A 13,361-nucleotide genomic window follows, 5' to 3' on the forward strand; every position below is an offset into this window, starting at 1 on the left:
TCCCCCACCACACACACACACCTCCCCTCCAACACCCAACTCTCGGAAGGGCAACCGGACCGAGGCATGAGCACGGTCAAGCAAGCCGAGGATGAGGCTGCTGCGGCCATGGCCAGCAGTGGCGACGGGCCGGGCGCCGAAGAGGAGACCAACGACAACAACGCCAGCGAGACCGGGACGCCCGCCGCAGACGCTATTGAAGGCGAAGGTGAAGGCGAAGGCGAGGGTGAGGTGGTAGAGGAGGTTGTGGAGGTAGAGGAGGTTGTGGAGGACCCGGAGGAGTTGCTTCGGGCACGGCTGGTGGAAGAGTATCCCGTGGTACGGCAGCTCGGGGTGTGCCCGCCGTGGGCGCCGGCGACGGTGCCGACGGTGGCGCTGCCCAAGGCCAAGGCGCTGGCGGGCGGACGGGTCGGCAAGGCCAAGTCAGTTGTGGTGGGCCTGGACTGGACTTCGGAGATGCCTGTTGATCTTGATGCATATGCCCTGCTGTTTGATGAGGCCGGTGAGCTCATGGAGATGGTGTACTACGACGCACTGGTCTCTCACTCGGGTGCTATCCAACACATGGGTGACAACCGGACGGGTGGTCCCGATGGAGACGACGAGTCCGCGTATGACGATGACGCCGCCGTCGACGACGAGAGCTCGATGCCGCCGCCGCTGACACAGATTAGGGTCACCTCGCCGTCGATCCTCTCGTTTGCACCCGACGACGACGACGAGGCAGGCTCGGCCGAAAGCGGCGGTGGCGACGGCAGTGGAGGAACTTCCGGTGAAGAGAGCGCAAAGCCTGAGCACTCGCCCCTCGAAGACGACGACGAGAGCATCCGCATCCGCTGGGGCCTTCTCGACGACTCGGTTCACGCGGTTATGATTGTGGTCAACTCGTTCTCGGGCCAGACCTTTGCGCAGATTCCCGAGTGCAAGCTCCGCATCTACGCCACACCCAAGGGCCTCCCGGGCATCGAAGACGACGACGACGAAGAGTCGATTGATGGCGACGACGATGATGACGAGTACGATGACAACGCGTCAGCATGCACCGACGACTACTACGACGACGACCGATCGGTGGCGTCGGCTGACATGCGGTCTTCGTCCCGGCTCAGCTCCCGCGCCGGCTCGCGCGCTGGCTCCCGCGCCGGCTCGCGCGCCGGCTCGCGCGCAGCGTCCCGGGTTGGCTCTCGCGCCGGCTCGCGTGCTGCCTCGCGGGGATCTTCGCGCTCTGAATCGCACTCACGCTCGCGCCAGACGGCGTCGACTGCGTCAGACGGCTCACTCGACGAAGACGCCGAGGCTGCGGCTGCGGCCGCGGCTGATGCCAAAGGCAATGCTGATGGCGCAGCAGAGACACCCACTGACGAGCCTCTTGAGCCCGAGGAGGACCCGCTGCAGGAGTTCCTTGTGCTAGACGTGGCGTGCGAGTCGGACGCAACAACGCTTGTGGTGGGCACGTTCTTCCGGGCACTCGCACCCAATTGGATGCTTCCTCCCAAGCCCAAGGCCGAGGCGGCCGATGGCGACGGCGACGGTGACGGCGACGGTGACGGCGACAGTGAGGCTAGAGCCGATGGTGCCGACGAGATCGCCGACGAAGGCTACTCGCAGTACGACGAGTACAACGACTCGCGGTCGTCGTACGGCGGCGAGGCTGCTCTGAGTGGTGGTGGTGGGTATAGCGGGTCCGAGAGCGACGGCGAGGATGGCCAAGACGGCGACGACGACGACGACCCGGGCTACGGGCCGGACGGAGTGTGGCACTTTGCGCCGTCGGGTGTGGTGGCCATGGGCAACTCGGTGGAGGAGATGCTGCCGCAGCTTGTGGTTGCCCTCGCGCCATTCACCAAGGGCATCGAGCCGTACGTGCCGAAGCATCTTGCCGCGGCCGAGAGCGACAGCAAGGAGCAAGTCGAGCTCGACGAGGGAACACTCAAGCGCGGACTCTCGCTGGTGGCCAAGACCCGGTCCGGGCTGCAATGGGCGTACACCCAGCTGTTTCTGGCCAAGGGCAGCTGGCACAATCTGGGCCTGCTGACAAGCTACAAGTTGCTGCGGTATGTGCACCTGCCCCACAACGCGTTCACGGACGTGAGCCCGCTCAACGCGCTCGACGACCTCATGGAGCTGGTCATGCCGCACAACCGGGTCGGCGACTCTTGGCTGGCGCTCACGCCGCGCCGGTGGCTGGAGAGTGTCGACCTTGGCCACAACAAGGTGGCGGCGCTCTCGCCGATCGTCCACCCCTCCCTCCGGTCGCTCAACCTCTCGCACAACCGGGTGACCCAGATCGAGCACCTCGAAGACGCGACTCACCTCGGAAAGCTGGCGCTCAACCACAACGCTATCTCGTCGCTCCGCGGCGTGACAGCCCCGCATCTGAAGGAGCTGCACCTCTCGTACAACACAATCCGGCTGGTTGGCGCGGCAGCGATGCCCTCGCTCAGGGTCCTCGTTCTAACCCACAACAACATCCGTTTGACATCCGGCCTCGAGGCGCTCCCTGCGCTGGAGATCCTCAACCTGGCGTTCAACGACGTGAACGACTTGGACCAGGTGGCGGCTCTCGGCGCACTGCCGCGGCTGACGTGGCTCTCGCTTGTCGAGAACCCGATCTCGTTCTCGGAAGAGCTTGGGCCCGACTACCGCCTCGAGGTGCTGATGGCGATCAAGACGCTCACCGTCCTCGACGAGATGGTGGTTGACTCTGGTGAGCGCGAAGACGCCGACGAGCTGACCAAGGAGCGTGAGGCTGCCGCCAACCCGTCATCCGACGCCGACCGCGATCACGACTCGGACAACGAGTACGACGACAACAGCTTTGACGGCGACAACAACGAGTATGATGACGGCTACGATGACTACGACTAGCGCCACAATGGTTACGATCCAGTGTGGGCACGACCGCCATTAACATGCCACTCCTGCCCGTCGCAGCAGCTTTGGGGCGGAGGCGGCCGAGTCCTCCTTCCTGGCTGGGCAAAGCCGTGTGCGGCGGCTGGTGCGGCAGGAACCACGGACACGCCACTCGACGGGGGGACCAGGCGGAAGGACTGGCCGAGCGAGAAGGGAGGGCAAGGAGGGGATGGCTGGAAGCAAGCAAGACGAGGGCATTGTGGGCCGGCAGCTCTACCGACAGGGCTTCTTCCCGCGGCTGAGATTCCGCTGTCAGGGGCGGGCGGTGACCTCGCGCGACCGCAACCTGTTCTACGCCGCAGTGGGCGCGACGTATCTCCCTGCTGTGATCTTTGTGGGGAGCATGTACGTGGCGGGAGGGAGATGGGGCGGAGTAAGAGTAGAAGAGATGAAAGGGAGGGGGGAGGGGGGGAAGGCGACTCATGGCGATGGCAATGTTTGGTTACGATGGCTGGTCATGGCTTGGGTGATCGCGCTCGTGTCCACAGTATTCCGGTGGCACACTCGGAACAAGCGCTGCCGGTGTGGGCGCTGGCTCCGCTCACGATGATGGTGCTGATGATACAGGCGGCGGCAATGGCCAGGGTCCACTATGCCGACCCAGGCATTGTGCCGGGCACATCGGCGTACGGCGACGAGCGTGACAGCAAGGGCGCGGTCGTTCTCTCTGCTGCTAACTTTGCCATCCCCATCAAGCGGACTCCCTGTCGCGGCATGAACGTGCTCGCCAAGTACTGCCATGCATGTCGGGTCTACCGCCCGCCGCGGGCGTCGCACTGCTCGCGATGCTCGACGTGCGTGCTCAAGTTTGACCACCACTGCCCATGGCTCGGCACTTGCATCGGCGAGTGCAACTACCACGCCTTTCTCACCTATCTTGCGCTCACTCTCGTCCTCACTCTCCACACGGTTCTTGTCTGCGTCATGGTCATCCTCCGCCTTGGTCTCAGCGCTCCGTTTGGCCAGGGCTACTCGATGGGAGAGGTTCTGCGGCGGGTGCCGATGGCCATTGTGCTCATTCCGTACGCTGGGCTCGTCTGCCTTGCCGTTGGCTCGCTCTTTTCGTTCCACCTCTACCTCATTGCCTGCAACATGACGACTGCCGAGTACCTTAAGAAGCCGAGCCACCATCCGTACCGAGACTCGATCGCCGTCCACTGCCTTCGTGCATGGTGCCTCGTCCGCCCCGCGCCGCTTGACTGGCGCGGGCCCAGCGCTGTCTGCGCCGACGACCCCGGGCTCTCGTACGATCTCGAGCTTGGAGGCGGCAAGGCGGTCGCTGCATACAACGTCGAGCTTGGCGACTTTCTGGTTCCTGCCAGCAGCGACGAGCTTGACGATGCTGAGCGCGAGGTGGTATTTGATGATGCGGGCGCGGCCGATCGGGACGGCCACGGCATGGGTCTGGAACTGGCGCCGCTGGTGGCGTCGCTCTCGCACTCGTGCTCAGAAGACGGTGCGTGGTCTGGCGGGCCTGCTGGCTCGGAAGCCGACTCTACCTCGCACGTCTCGTCGGTCTCGTCCGAGGGTGAGCCGCTCTTGATGCGACGGCTGCAGCGCCAGTCGCGATCGTCATCGCGAGCTTCGTCTCGGACCTCGTCACGCCGGATCTCGTCGGGCGGGTATGTAGTGAGCGGCGGCGGCGGCGGTGGGCGTGTGTAGCCGACGGGTGCAGCATGCACATGTGGCACCGATTGTTTTACCAACTGCTCAGTTGTAGATCTTGATCGAGTGACCCGACGAACGGGTGGAAGTCGGCGTGGCGCGGATGTCCTCGACCTTCTTGTTGGCGTGACGAATGCCGATGTAGTCCGAGTTGAAGAACTTGTGTCTGTTGAGGATGTACGCGTCGTCGAGGGTCTTGGGCGAGGAGAACGAGACAAGGTAAAACTTCCAGGCGGCAAAGTCCTCGTCGGGGATGGCGAAGCGAGCCTTGACGCGAGCCTTGAGGTCGGCGACGGGCTCACCGGGGCGGAGGTACATCATGAACGGGGTGCCAAAGGTGTGGTGGATGGACTTGACAAAGTGGTTAAAGAACATGGCCTTGGAGCCGGCGGGCACATCGATCTCGTCGGCAGGCACGGGCTCGACGCGGACGATGGCGTAGTGCGGGATGAGATGAACCGGGTCACCCTCGTCGAAAAGGCGCACGATCTTGGCCAGCCGCGAGACCTCGAGCATGCGCAGCGGACCGTCAAAGCCAGCGGGAACATCGGCGTCGGCGCGGGCGGCGAGGGTGTCACGGAGCTCGTTGAGGACGTCGGCAACGGTGGCGGCGTGCTCGACGTAGAGGTCGAGGGTGGACTCGCGCTCGCCAGTGAGCGAATGCAGGTGCAGCGAGAGCTTGCGCTTGGTCTCGATCTCCACCAGCGGACGGTCGAGGACCTCGTAGTAGAGAGTGTCGGCGAGCGGCTTGTAGTGGGTGTAGAGCATGCGGAAGAGGGTGAGCTCGGTGCCCGAGACCGGCGTCCGCCGCAGCGGCTGCCGCTTCGGCCCCTTGGTGTACGCGTTAAAGCCGGTGAGCCGGATGTGGTCCGCGCTGTAGCCGGTGGCAGCGCCGAGCGCCTCGACCACCATCGAGTAGCTGTCCTCTTGGGTCAGGTCGAGCGTAGTCGTCACCGCAGACTTGTCCTTGGCCGCCGCCTTTTCAAGCGGCACAAACTTGATGAGCAGCCGGTTGACAATGTACGTAAAGTAGTCAGGCACCGTCGGGTGCGCCACGTCGCCGCCGGTCTCCTCGCCGCCGGGCGCCTTCTGGAAGCAGAGGATGTCGCCATTGCCCAGCTCGGCCGCGTTGAGGTCGTGGCTCAAGTTGACCTCGTCGATCATGATCGGATCGGCCGTCTTGATCTCCTCGTACACCACCAGCGGCACGTCGGCTTCCAGGCCGGCCATCTCGCGCATGACCGGGAGCAGTTCGGCAATCGAGGTAGTCTTCTCCACCACCTTGCGGCCGACGTACATCAGCTCGTGGGCGACCGGGTCGTAGTACTTGAAGAACAGGTTGGCCTTGGTCGGCGTGATCTCTTCAAACGAGCCCGACTCGGGAAGAACCTCGAGGAAGAGCTTGCACGCGGTGAGCGACTTGAAGAGCGACGTGATCCGCGCCGAGTACTTGTCGTCTGGCACGATGCGCGACGGCCGCGAGGTCTTGTTCTTGCGGTTGAGCCAGTACCAGTACCGCTGCGACGCCGCTGGGATGCCCCACTTTTTCTCGACCTCCTTCTTGAGGCCCTCGAGCGTCGAGTCCTTCTTGACCTTGATAGGCTCGACGTTAGTCACGTTGACCAAGTCGACGTCACGGTGGCCCTCCAGGTCCTTGTCGCGGATGATGCGGATGTTGACGTAGAGGTGTGCCTCGCGCCGCGCCTTCTCCTGCTCGGCCCGCTCGGCGTTCTCGCGCTCAATGCGCTCGCGCAGGTGCTCCGGAATGACATCGTCCGTCAGCTCCTCGTTAACCCAGTGCGAGTCGGCCCGCCGGACGTAGATAAGCATGTACGCGTTGGTGTACCGCCGCGCCATCCGGATGCTGCGGAACCCGTCGTTGCCGCCTGCGCTTGGCGTCCACCCAAAGTTCTCGTTGAGCGCCTGCTTGTCCTTCACCTTGATCACCTTGTCGTCGTCGAACCGGAGCCACTGAGGCTCGTCCGACGGCCGCACAAACGCGTAGTAGTGCCCGCCCTGCACTCCGCCCGAGTGGATGAGGACGCCAAAGAGATCGTAGACCTGCGGCACACTCTTGTCCGCAGACTCGGAGAGGTACTTGTCCAGCTCGAGCACCGTCGGGAACTCAAACCGGTCGTTGATCTTGTTGAACGCGCCCGTCTGGTAGTCGTACTGGAACCGCTTGAGATGAAGCTGCAGGACCGGTGGGAGGACCTCAAAGCGAATGCCCTTGACCGCGTCCTGCTTGCCATAGTCTTCGGTCGAGTACTGGTTCTCGCCGTCGAGCGTGTCCTCGGCCACGTAGTCCTCAAACGCGTCGTACACATTCTTGTTGCCCTTGACGTCGAGCGAGACGTCAAAGAACGACTCGGTCCGCGTCGACGAGTAGTCGACGTTGAGGCACTTGATGTAGTTGAACAGCTTGCCCTCAAACAGCTTGCCGATCGCACCTTCCACCTCGGTCCCCTTCATCTTGGTCTCCAGGTTGTCGCACAGGACTCGGTTGAGCTCCTGCACATCGTGCTGGTAGAACGACTCCATGGCGTCCCATCCAAACGACTTGGTCAGCTCCTTGGTCGACACCGCAGACTCGGCAAACTGCATGTTGTAGAAGAGCCGCTGCAACGCAAGCGGAATCGATGCGCCCACCTTGTCCTCCTCCGTCGGGAGCTGATACACGCACTTGCGGAAATACTTGGTGTGGTACAGCGTCTGGAGCAGCGAGTTCATGTAGCACGTCGCTCCCTGGTTGAGAATGCCCACAAACCCCGTCTCCTTCCGCGAGTCGTAGTTCCACCAGTTGTACGCCGTAAACGGCTGCTCGAGCACCTCCAGCGTGCACTCGACCACAAGCTTGTCGTCCACCAGGAAGCCGGCGTCCGGGTCAAGCACCTTGTCCAGCGTCATAAACTTGGAAAAGCCCCAGTCCGTCGACGTCTTGACAAACAGGTGCGTCGCCGCACGAAAGTGCGAGTCTTCCGCGTTCTTCTGGTTCACAAGCTGAAGCCGGAACTCCGTCTGCGCCCGCCACGTCGCGTCCACAGAATCATCCTGCACACACTCGAGGAAGAGCGAAAAATGCCCGGCCTCGTTGCCCTTGGGGAAGCAGAGCACCCGCCACTGCCGCCCCTCGGCCTCAAACGCCTCCGACCAGATCTTCTTGTCCGTCACCTGCGAAAAGTTCTCGATCTCCCAGTGCGTGATAAACGTCTTGTCGTCCGAATCGGCAGAATCCGACTCGGTCTCGGCTTCCGCGAGCGCGCCGTCTGCCGCATCGTCTACCTCCCGCCATGCACCCACCATGTTCCACCATGAGTCCACCCGTCACCTGCAGCTTCAATATTCCCCCACCCACCCACCCACCCGCTCCACCTCCCTACTAGCCCTGCCTTCCAAGCTTTTCCCCTCTGTGCCCAGCCGCGCATGTCGCCATGATCGACGAGACGGCAACAGCATGTGGAACAACGACGAAACGAAGGCGAAAGCGAAACATCTGCATGCCTTGCCTGCGCGCCGCCGGCCTCCACACCCCGCGCCTCCGAAAGCTCTATGCCCCCCCCATCCCTCGCTTTGGCCCCTGGCTCCTTGGACCGCATACCCAACATCGCCGTTGCCGTCAAACCTTCCATGGTCGGGGGGTGGGCCCGCCTGGCCAGGTCGCAAGTCCGGAAAAAAAACGAAGGTCGCCAGTCGGCGGCTGGAAGCAGGCCTCCAACTGGCGATAGCGGGGGGACGACGGGGGAGACGCAGAGCAAGGGCCACAGCCAACGAACTGAACGAGAAGGGGAAGGGGGGAGTGACTGGCATCAAGCATGAGACTTCACCTTGTAACATACTCGAGATGGGGATATCAGTCTCGGGGTCCGACATGTTCCCTCAAACGGAGCTCCAGAGTGGGGTGTACCCCCCTCACCCCTTGGCCTTGGCCGTCGTTCCTTCTCCTTCCTTCCGGTTTCTCCCCAGCCACAAACCCACTGGCCACTCACTCTCGGCCACCAGCCGCCAGCCACCAGCCACCAGCCATCAGCCACCAATTCTGTTCCTTCCCATGAAAAACATGTCCGTGCCCACCAGTTTCCCCCCTCCTCCCCCACCCCTCCCTACACCCTTCCCCTACCTCCTTCCCTCCCCCCCCCCCCCCCCCTTACACACACACACACACACACACCTCCCCCCCTTCCCCACCTCTCCCTTCTACTCCCCTCCCCTCCTCCTTTACACCCACCCACCCCTACAGCTACAGCCCTTCCCCTCCCTCTGCCTGCCCCTGCCCCCCGCCCGTCACACTCTCGGTTTGTCAGCAACCGAGCCATGGCTAGTACGAGTGCAGAGGCCCAGGTGGGCGATGGGATGGTGTACAAGTCGGAGGACATGCCTGTCAAGATTGGCAAGAGCAAGAACTGGTTGGATGGCCATGTGGTGCTGCGGTCAAACGGGGTCGTCGTCCGCCTGGCTGGCGAGGTGGACAAAGCCAGCGAGCTCCTGGCTAGCCTGCCCGAGGCGGTGCGGACGCCCGACGGCTACATCCGCATTCCGCTCGATACGATCACTCGGGTGACCAAGACCCGCCGCAAGACCCATGTCTCGGTCGTCCGCATTGAGTCCTCGCTCGGGCTCCGCATCCAGGGCGAGCCGAAGGAGTCGAGCCCAAGCGAGTGGCTCGACGCCATCACCCTCGTTCTCAACGAGCACACCCGCGTGCTCACGCTCGAAGCGGCGCTCGAGGCCGCGGGGGGGCTCGGCGATGGTGTCGAGCCCGGCGTTGATGACCATCGCGGCGACCTGGACCTCACCACTGTCGATGAGTCGTCGACGGTGGTGTTCGGCAAGCACCTGCACCAGTTGCTGTGGCGGGACAACGTGCCGTCTATTGCCGTCCATCCGCACCTGCGCAAGATGGTTGCCTTTGTTGAGGCCCACGGACTCGAGACCGAGGGTCTCTACCGGGTCCCCGGCTCGCAAAAGTCATTTTCGAGCTCCGCGACGCCATCGACGCCGGCGCCGACCTTGTCCTCGACGACCAGCTCGACCCCAACGTGGTCGGCGGTCTGCTCAAGCTCTATCTCCGCGAGCTCTCCGAGCCGCTCATCCCTTTTGAGCTCTACGAGGCTTTTATCGGCGTCGGAGCGCACTACGGCGACGTCGACGAGACGACCCGCACGCTGTACATGAAGCTGCTGGTCGACCACCTGCCGAAGCGCAACCGAGTCCACCTCGACTTTATTGTCGCCCACCTCGTCAACGTTGCCAAGCACTCGGACGTCAACCTGATGGCTCTCCACAATGTGGCTCTGCTGTTCGGCGCCCTCCTCCTCCGTCCGCCCAACGCCACCGCGCTCGACATGATGCAGACAACTTCGGTGAGCTCAGCGACTGCCAAGCTCCTCATCGGCCACTACGACCGCATTTTCTCCTCCCGCGGCTCGCGCTTCCAGCTCCTCGCCTGCGTCCGCGCCGCCTTTACGTTTGAGGCTCAGCTCGACAACGAGCTCGAGCTCGCCGAGGGCGACATCGTCTTTGTTGCCCACGAGGAGAATGACGAGTGGTTCTTTGGCTACAAGAACGACGTATCGGGCATCTTCCCAAAGAACTTTGTTTCCACCATCATCGACTTTGTGCCGTACGCTGGCGACGCCGCCGGTGGTGATGACTCGACCTCTACTCCTGCCTCTGCAAGCACCCCCGTCGCACCTCGGTGGCCGTCGAGCCCGAGACGCCGCAGCCTGATGCCACTCCCCGGGCCGATTCAATCGAGCAAGGCGATGAAGGCTACCACGACGCCAGCCCTGACGATGCCTCGGCCGCCTCGGCCGACTCAGCCGACTCGTCCGACTCGTCGCTCTCGTCGCGCAGATCGCGTCTGGCGTCTCCGCCGCCGGCGGAAGCTCCAATGTCTGTTCCTGCTGTCGTCGCCGACGTCTCATCTCCCTCTGCTTCCCTTTCTGATGCTGACGCCGACGCCGACGCCGACGCCGACGCCGACGCCGACGCCGACGCCGACGCCGACGCTGCGCCTGCTCTGTCTTCTATTCCTGCTGCTGCGTCTGCTGCTGCGTCTGCTGTTGTACCCGCACCTGCACCTGCATCTGCACCTACACCTGCATCTGTACCCGCTACCACTACCGACGACGGGCCCCTCCTTGCCCGTATCGAATCTCTCCAGTCGGATCTCGCAACCGAGCGCGCCGCGCGGCTCGCCGCCGAGGCGCGGCTGTCCGAACTCGAGTCGCTCCTCGCAGCCCTCACCTCCCGCGTCACCGATGTCGAGATGGCCAGCGTGGCTGCCCTCACTGGGGTTGAATGATCATGCCCTTTATCAAATAATGTCTGCACCAGACCACAGCGCACCAGCCAACGCTCCCGTGCAGCACGGCAAGTAGCCTCTCAAACAGCTGGCATGACCTTGAGCCATAGACGAAAGACCACAACCACCGCCGGGAACGCCACTCCTGCCACCCCAACCCACCGCTCTCCAACACCACAGCCATGGGCAAAAAGGGCCAGCTGGTGATTGGACCTGCAGGCTCTGGCAAGGTACGCCCCCTCTCCCCCCCCTCCTCCCATACGCATGATGTCTTCTGTCTTCCTACCCATCTCCCGCCCTCGCCACCTGCTGCTGAGACGGACATGGTGGTCGGGATGGATGGGGAAGGTGGCCGAGTGACAAGGGGGTGGGAGAGTGAAACACACTCGCACTCTGCACTCACGCACAGATACACGCACACGGCCATGGTGACACTGGATGTATCCTGGAACTATGGTCTTTGCTGGATACCATGTCGATCGTGGTGCAGTCTACCTACTGCGAGACCATCCATCGATACTGCTCGGAGCAGGGTCGGACGGTCCATGTGGTCAATCTCGACCCTGCGGCCGAGGTGTTCAACTACCCGGTGGCTGTGGACATCCGGGATCTGATCAAGGTTGACGATGCAATGGACGTGCTGCACTTTGGGCCGAACGGCGGCCTCATCTACTGCATGGAGTACCTGCTGGCGCACTCTGAGTGGCTGGAGGACGCCATCGGCGACTTTGACGACGACTACCTCATCTTTGACTGCCCCGGGCAGATCGAGCTGTACATGCACGTGCCGATGGTCAAAGCACTGATGGGCATGCTCGACCGGCTCGGCTACACCATCGCCTCGGTTTACGTCATCGACTCGCAGTTTGTGTCGGACCCGGCTAAGTTTATGTCAGCCAATCTGATGTGCCTCTCGGCCATGCTTCAGCTCGAACTCCCACACGTCTCGGTCCTCTCCAAGGTCGACATTCTCAAGGCACAGCACGGCGGGGAAGAGCCCGAGTTTCTAGAGGACTTTCTTTCGCCGGACCCGCTGCGGCTGATGCAGAAGATGTCGTCCAGCATGGACTCCAAGTTCTACTCGCTCACCGACGCCATTGCCGGTCTGCTCGACAACTTTTCCATGGTCTCCTTCCTTCCGCTCGACATTACCGACCAGGACTCGATCGACTACGTCCTCTCGACCATCGACTACGCCATCCAGTACGGTGAGGATCTCGAGCTCAACGAGCCTGCCGAGCTGGAGGATGAGGTCGACTTGCAGGACGCGCTCGCGGCGTGGAGCCGCCCGTGACGGCTTCAGCCTCTCGTGCTTACGAGAACGTCCACTCGGACTCGTTCGGATTGTCCAGTCCGGCGTAGTCGTCGCGCCGCGGGTCGGCGCAGAAGATGTATCCGACAAGGAAGATGACCGAGACGAGGAGCATGGCGGTGCCAAAGCCAAAGAGCACCGCAGCCTCAGTCAGGTCCATGGTCTTGGCCATAAACCCAAACACAATCGCCACAAGCGTCAGCGCGCACCCGGTCACCCCCAGCGCCGCCGCCAGCGGCTTGGCCCGCCCGGGAGACACGTCCGGCACCGCCTCGGCCGAGTCCTCCGACCACTGCCGCTCAATGTCGTCAAGCACCGCCGCCACATCGTCGTCGCCATCGCTCCCGCCAGCGTCAGCCTCGGCCCGATCCAGCGCAGACTCGACCGCCACCAGCCGTTCGCGCACCTCGCTGCTCGACAACGCCTGGCCCGACCGCCGCACAAACGCATCGTACGCCACAGAAGTCCGCTTCAGCCGCCGGCGCTCCTCCTCGGTCAGCTCGTCGTCGTCGCCGCCATCACCGTCGCCGTCGTCGTTCCCCTCATGCCGGCTGCTCGCCCCGACACCTCCTCCGCCGCCACCGCCGACCATCCGAGTCTTGCGCTTTGCCCGCCGCTCGGCCATCCGCGCGTTGAGTCGAGCCACCGAAGCCTTGGGTGGCGGCGCCAGCTTGGGAGTCGTCTCTGCTGCTTCCCCCGCACCGCCTGCGGTAGAGCCACCTGCCGCAACGCCAACCCCAAGTCCGGCCCCAGCACCAGCACCACCGTCTTCAAACTCATCCGAGTGGGATGAAGATCCACGTCCGTCGTCCATGACTGTGCAAGAGTGATGTGTGCCCGTACTCGTCCTCGCACTCGCACTCGCAACTGAAGCCAGGAAGCGGTGAGTGGCCTGCTGGCTGACTGGTTGGCTGGCTTTGGGTCATTCAACCCGGCCATAGACCGGCCGACCCACAGACCGACCGACCGCGCAACACACACTCGATTCCGGTCGAGTGGTCGCTCCAGGTGGGGCGAGGCGGCTTGGCCTTGGCATCTGCCACTGTCACCTGACTTCCACTGCCTCTCTCCGGGCAACATGGACCGCCATGCCAGGGTATGTGTCATGAGAGAGATAATGAATGGGGGGGGGGGGGGGGGTGTATACCCCCACGAGGGGGGGGGGGG

The 13,361-nt window shown here is 63.4% G+C and overlaps 6 protein-coding genes across 6 annotated transcripts; 4 read left to right on the plus strand and 2 right to left on the minus strand.

Annotated features, from left to right (window-relative positions):
- Positions 1 to 66: 66 nt before the first annotated feature.
- Positions 67 to 2,868, plus strand: AMSG_07436 (leucine-rich repeat-containing protein 23; the record flags this gene model as incomplete). The annotated part of the gene is made up of 1 exon (XM_013900485.1): positions 67 to 2,868. One exon carries the CDS (start codon positions 67 to 69, stop codon positions 2,866 to 2,868), a length of 2,802 nt encoding a protein of 933 aa, XP_013755939.1.
- Positions 2,869 to 3,082: 214 nt separating this feature from the next.
- AMSG_07437 (palmitoyltransferase ZDHHC9) lies at positions 3,083 to 4,814 on the plus strand (the record flags this gene model as incomplete). The annotated part of the gene is made up of 2 exons (XM_013900486.1): positions 3,083 to 3,258; positions 3,402 to 4,814. 2 exons carry the CDS (start codon positions 3,083 to 3,085, stop codon positions 4,573 to 4,575), a joined length of 1,350 nt encoding a protein of 449 aa, XP_013755940.1. The 3' UTR covers positions 4,576 to 4,814.
- Positions 4,497 to 8,464, minus strand: AMSG_07438 (nc protein). The gene is made up of 2 exons (XM_013900487.1): positions 8,415 to 8,464; positions 4,497 to 7,856 (listed from the first exon to the last, which is right to left on the minus strand). The coding sequence occupies exons 1-2, from the start codon at positions 8,446 to 8,448 to the stop codon at positions 4,624 to 4,626; spliced, it is 3,267 nt and encodes a 1,088-aa protein (XP_013755941.1). The 5' UTR covers positions 8,449 to 8,464; the 3' UTR covers positions 4,497 to 4,623.
- Positions 8,465 to 8,889: 425 nt separating this feature from the next.
- AMSG_07439 (rho GTPase-activating protein 9) lies at positions 8,890 to 10,920 on the plus strand (the record flags this gene model as incomplete). The annotated part of the gene is made up of 3 exons (XM_013900488.1): positions 8,890 to 9,525; positions 9,555 to 10,262; positions 10,292 to 10,920. 3 exons carry the CDS (start codon positions 8,890 to 8,892, stop codon positions 10,880 to 10,882), a joined length of 1,935 nt encoding a protein of 644 aa, XP_013755942.1. The 3' UTR covers positions 10,883 to 10,920.
- A 125-nt stretch (positions 10,921 to 11,045) lies between these two features.
- Positions 11,046 to 12,388, plus strand: AMSG_07440 (ATP binding domain 1 family). Its single transcript, XM_013900489.1, has 2 exons — positions 11,046 to 11,112; positions 11,373 to 12,388. Exons 1-2 carry the CDS (start codon positions 11,065 to 11,067, stop codon positions 12,174 to 12,176), a joined length of 852 nt encoding a protein of 283 aa, XP_013755943.1. The 5' UTR covers positions 11,046 to 11,064; the 3' UTR covers positions 12,177 to 12,388.
- On the minus strand, positions 11,712 to 13,008 carry AMSG_07441 (uncharacterized protein; the record flags this gene model as incomplete). Its single annotated transcript, XM_013900490.1, has 2 exons — positions 11,712 to 12,881; positions 12,915 to 13,008. 2 exons carry the CDS (start codon positions 13,006 to 13,008, stop codon positions 12,196 to 12,198), a joined length of 780 nt encoding a protein of 259 aa, XP_013755944.1. The 3' UTR covers positions 11,712 to 12,195.
- Between the last annotated feature and the right edge of the window lie 353 nt (positions 13,009 to 13,361).

The sequence above is a fragment of the Thecamonas trahens genome, assembly GCF_000142905.1.
Source record: "Thecamonas trahens ATCC 50062 unplaced genomic scaffold supercont1.36, whole genome shotgun sequence".
NCBI classification, from domain to species: domain Eukaryota; order Apusomonadida; family Apusomonadidae; genus Thecamonas; species Thecamonas trahens.

Excerpts from the sequence above, each read along its gene's own strand:
- AMSG_07438 (XM_013900487.1), bottom strand. The coding sequence starts at position 8,448 with ATGTCGGACCCCGAGACTGATATCCCCATCTCGA. Across the intron at positions 7,857-8,414 it reads GACTGATATCCCCATCTCGA|ACGATGCGGCAGACGGCGCG; the intron begins GTATGTTACAAG and ends GGCGGGAGGTAG.
- AMSG_07440 (XM_013900489.1), top strand. The coding sequence starts at position 11,065 with ATGGGCAAAAAGGGCCAGCTGGTGATTGGACCTGCAGGCTCTGGCAAG. Across the intron at positions 11,113-11,372 it reads GACCTGCAGGCTCTGGCAAG|TCTACCTACTGCGAGACCAT; the intron begins GTACGCCCCCTC and ends ATCGTGGTGCAG.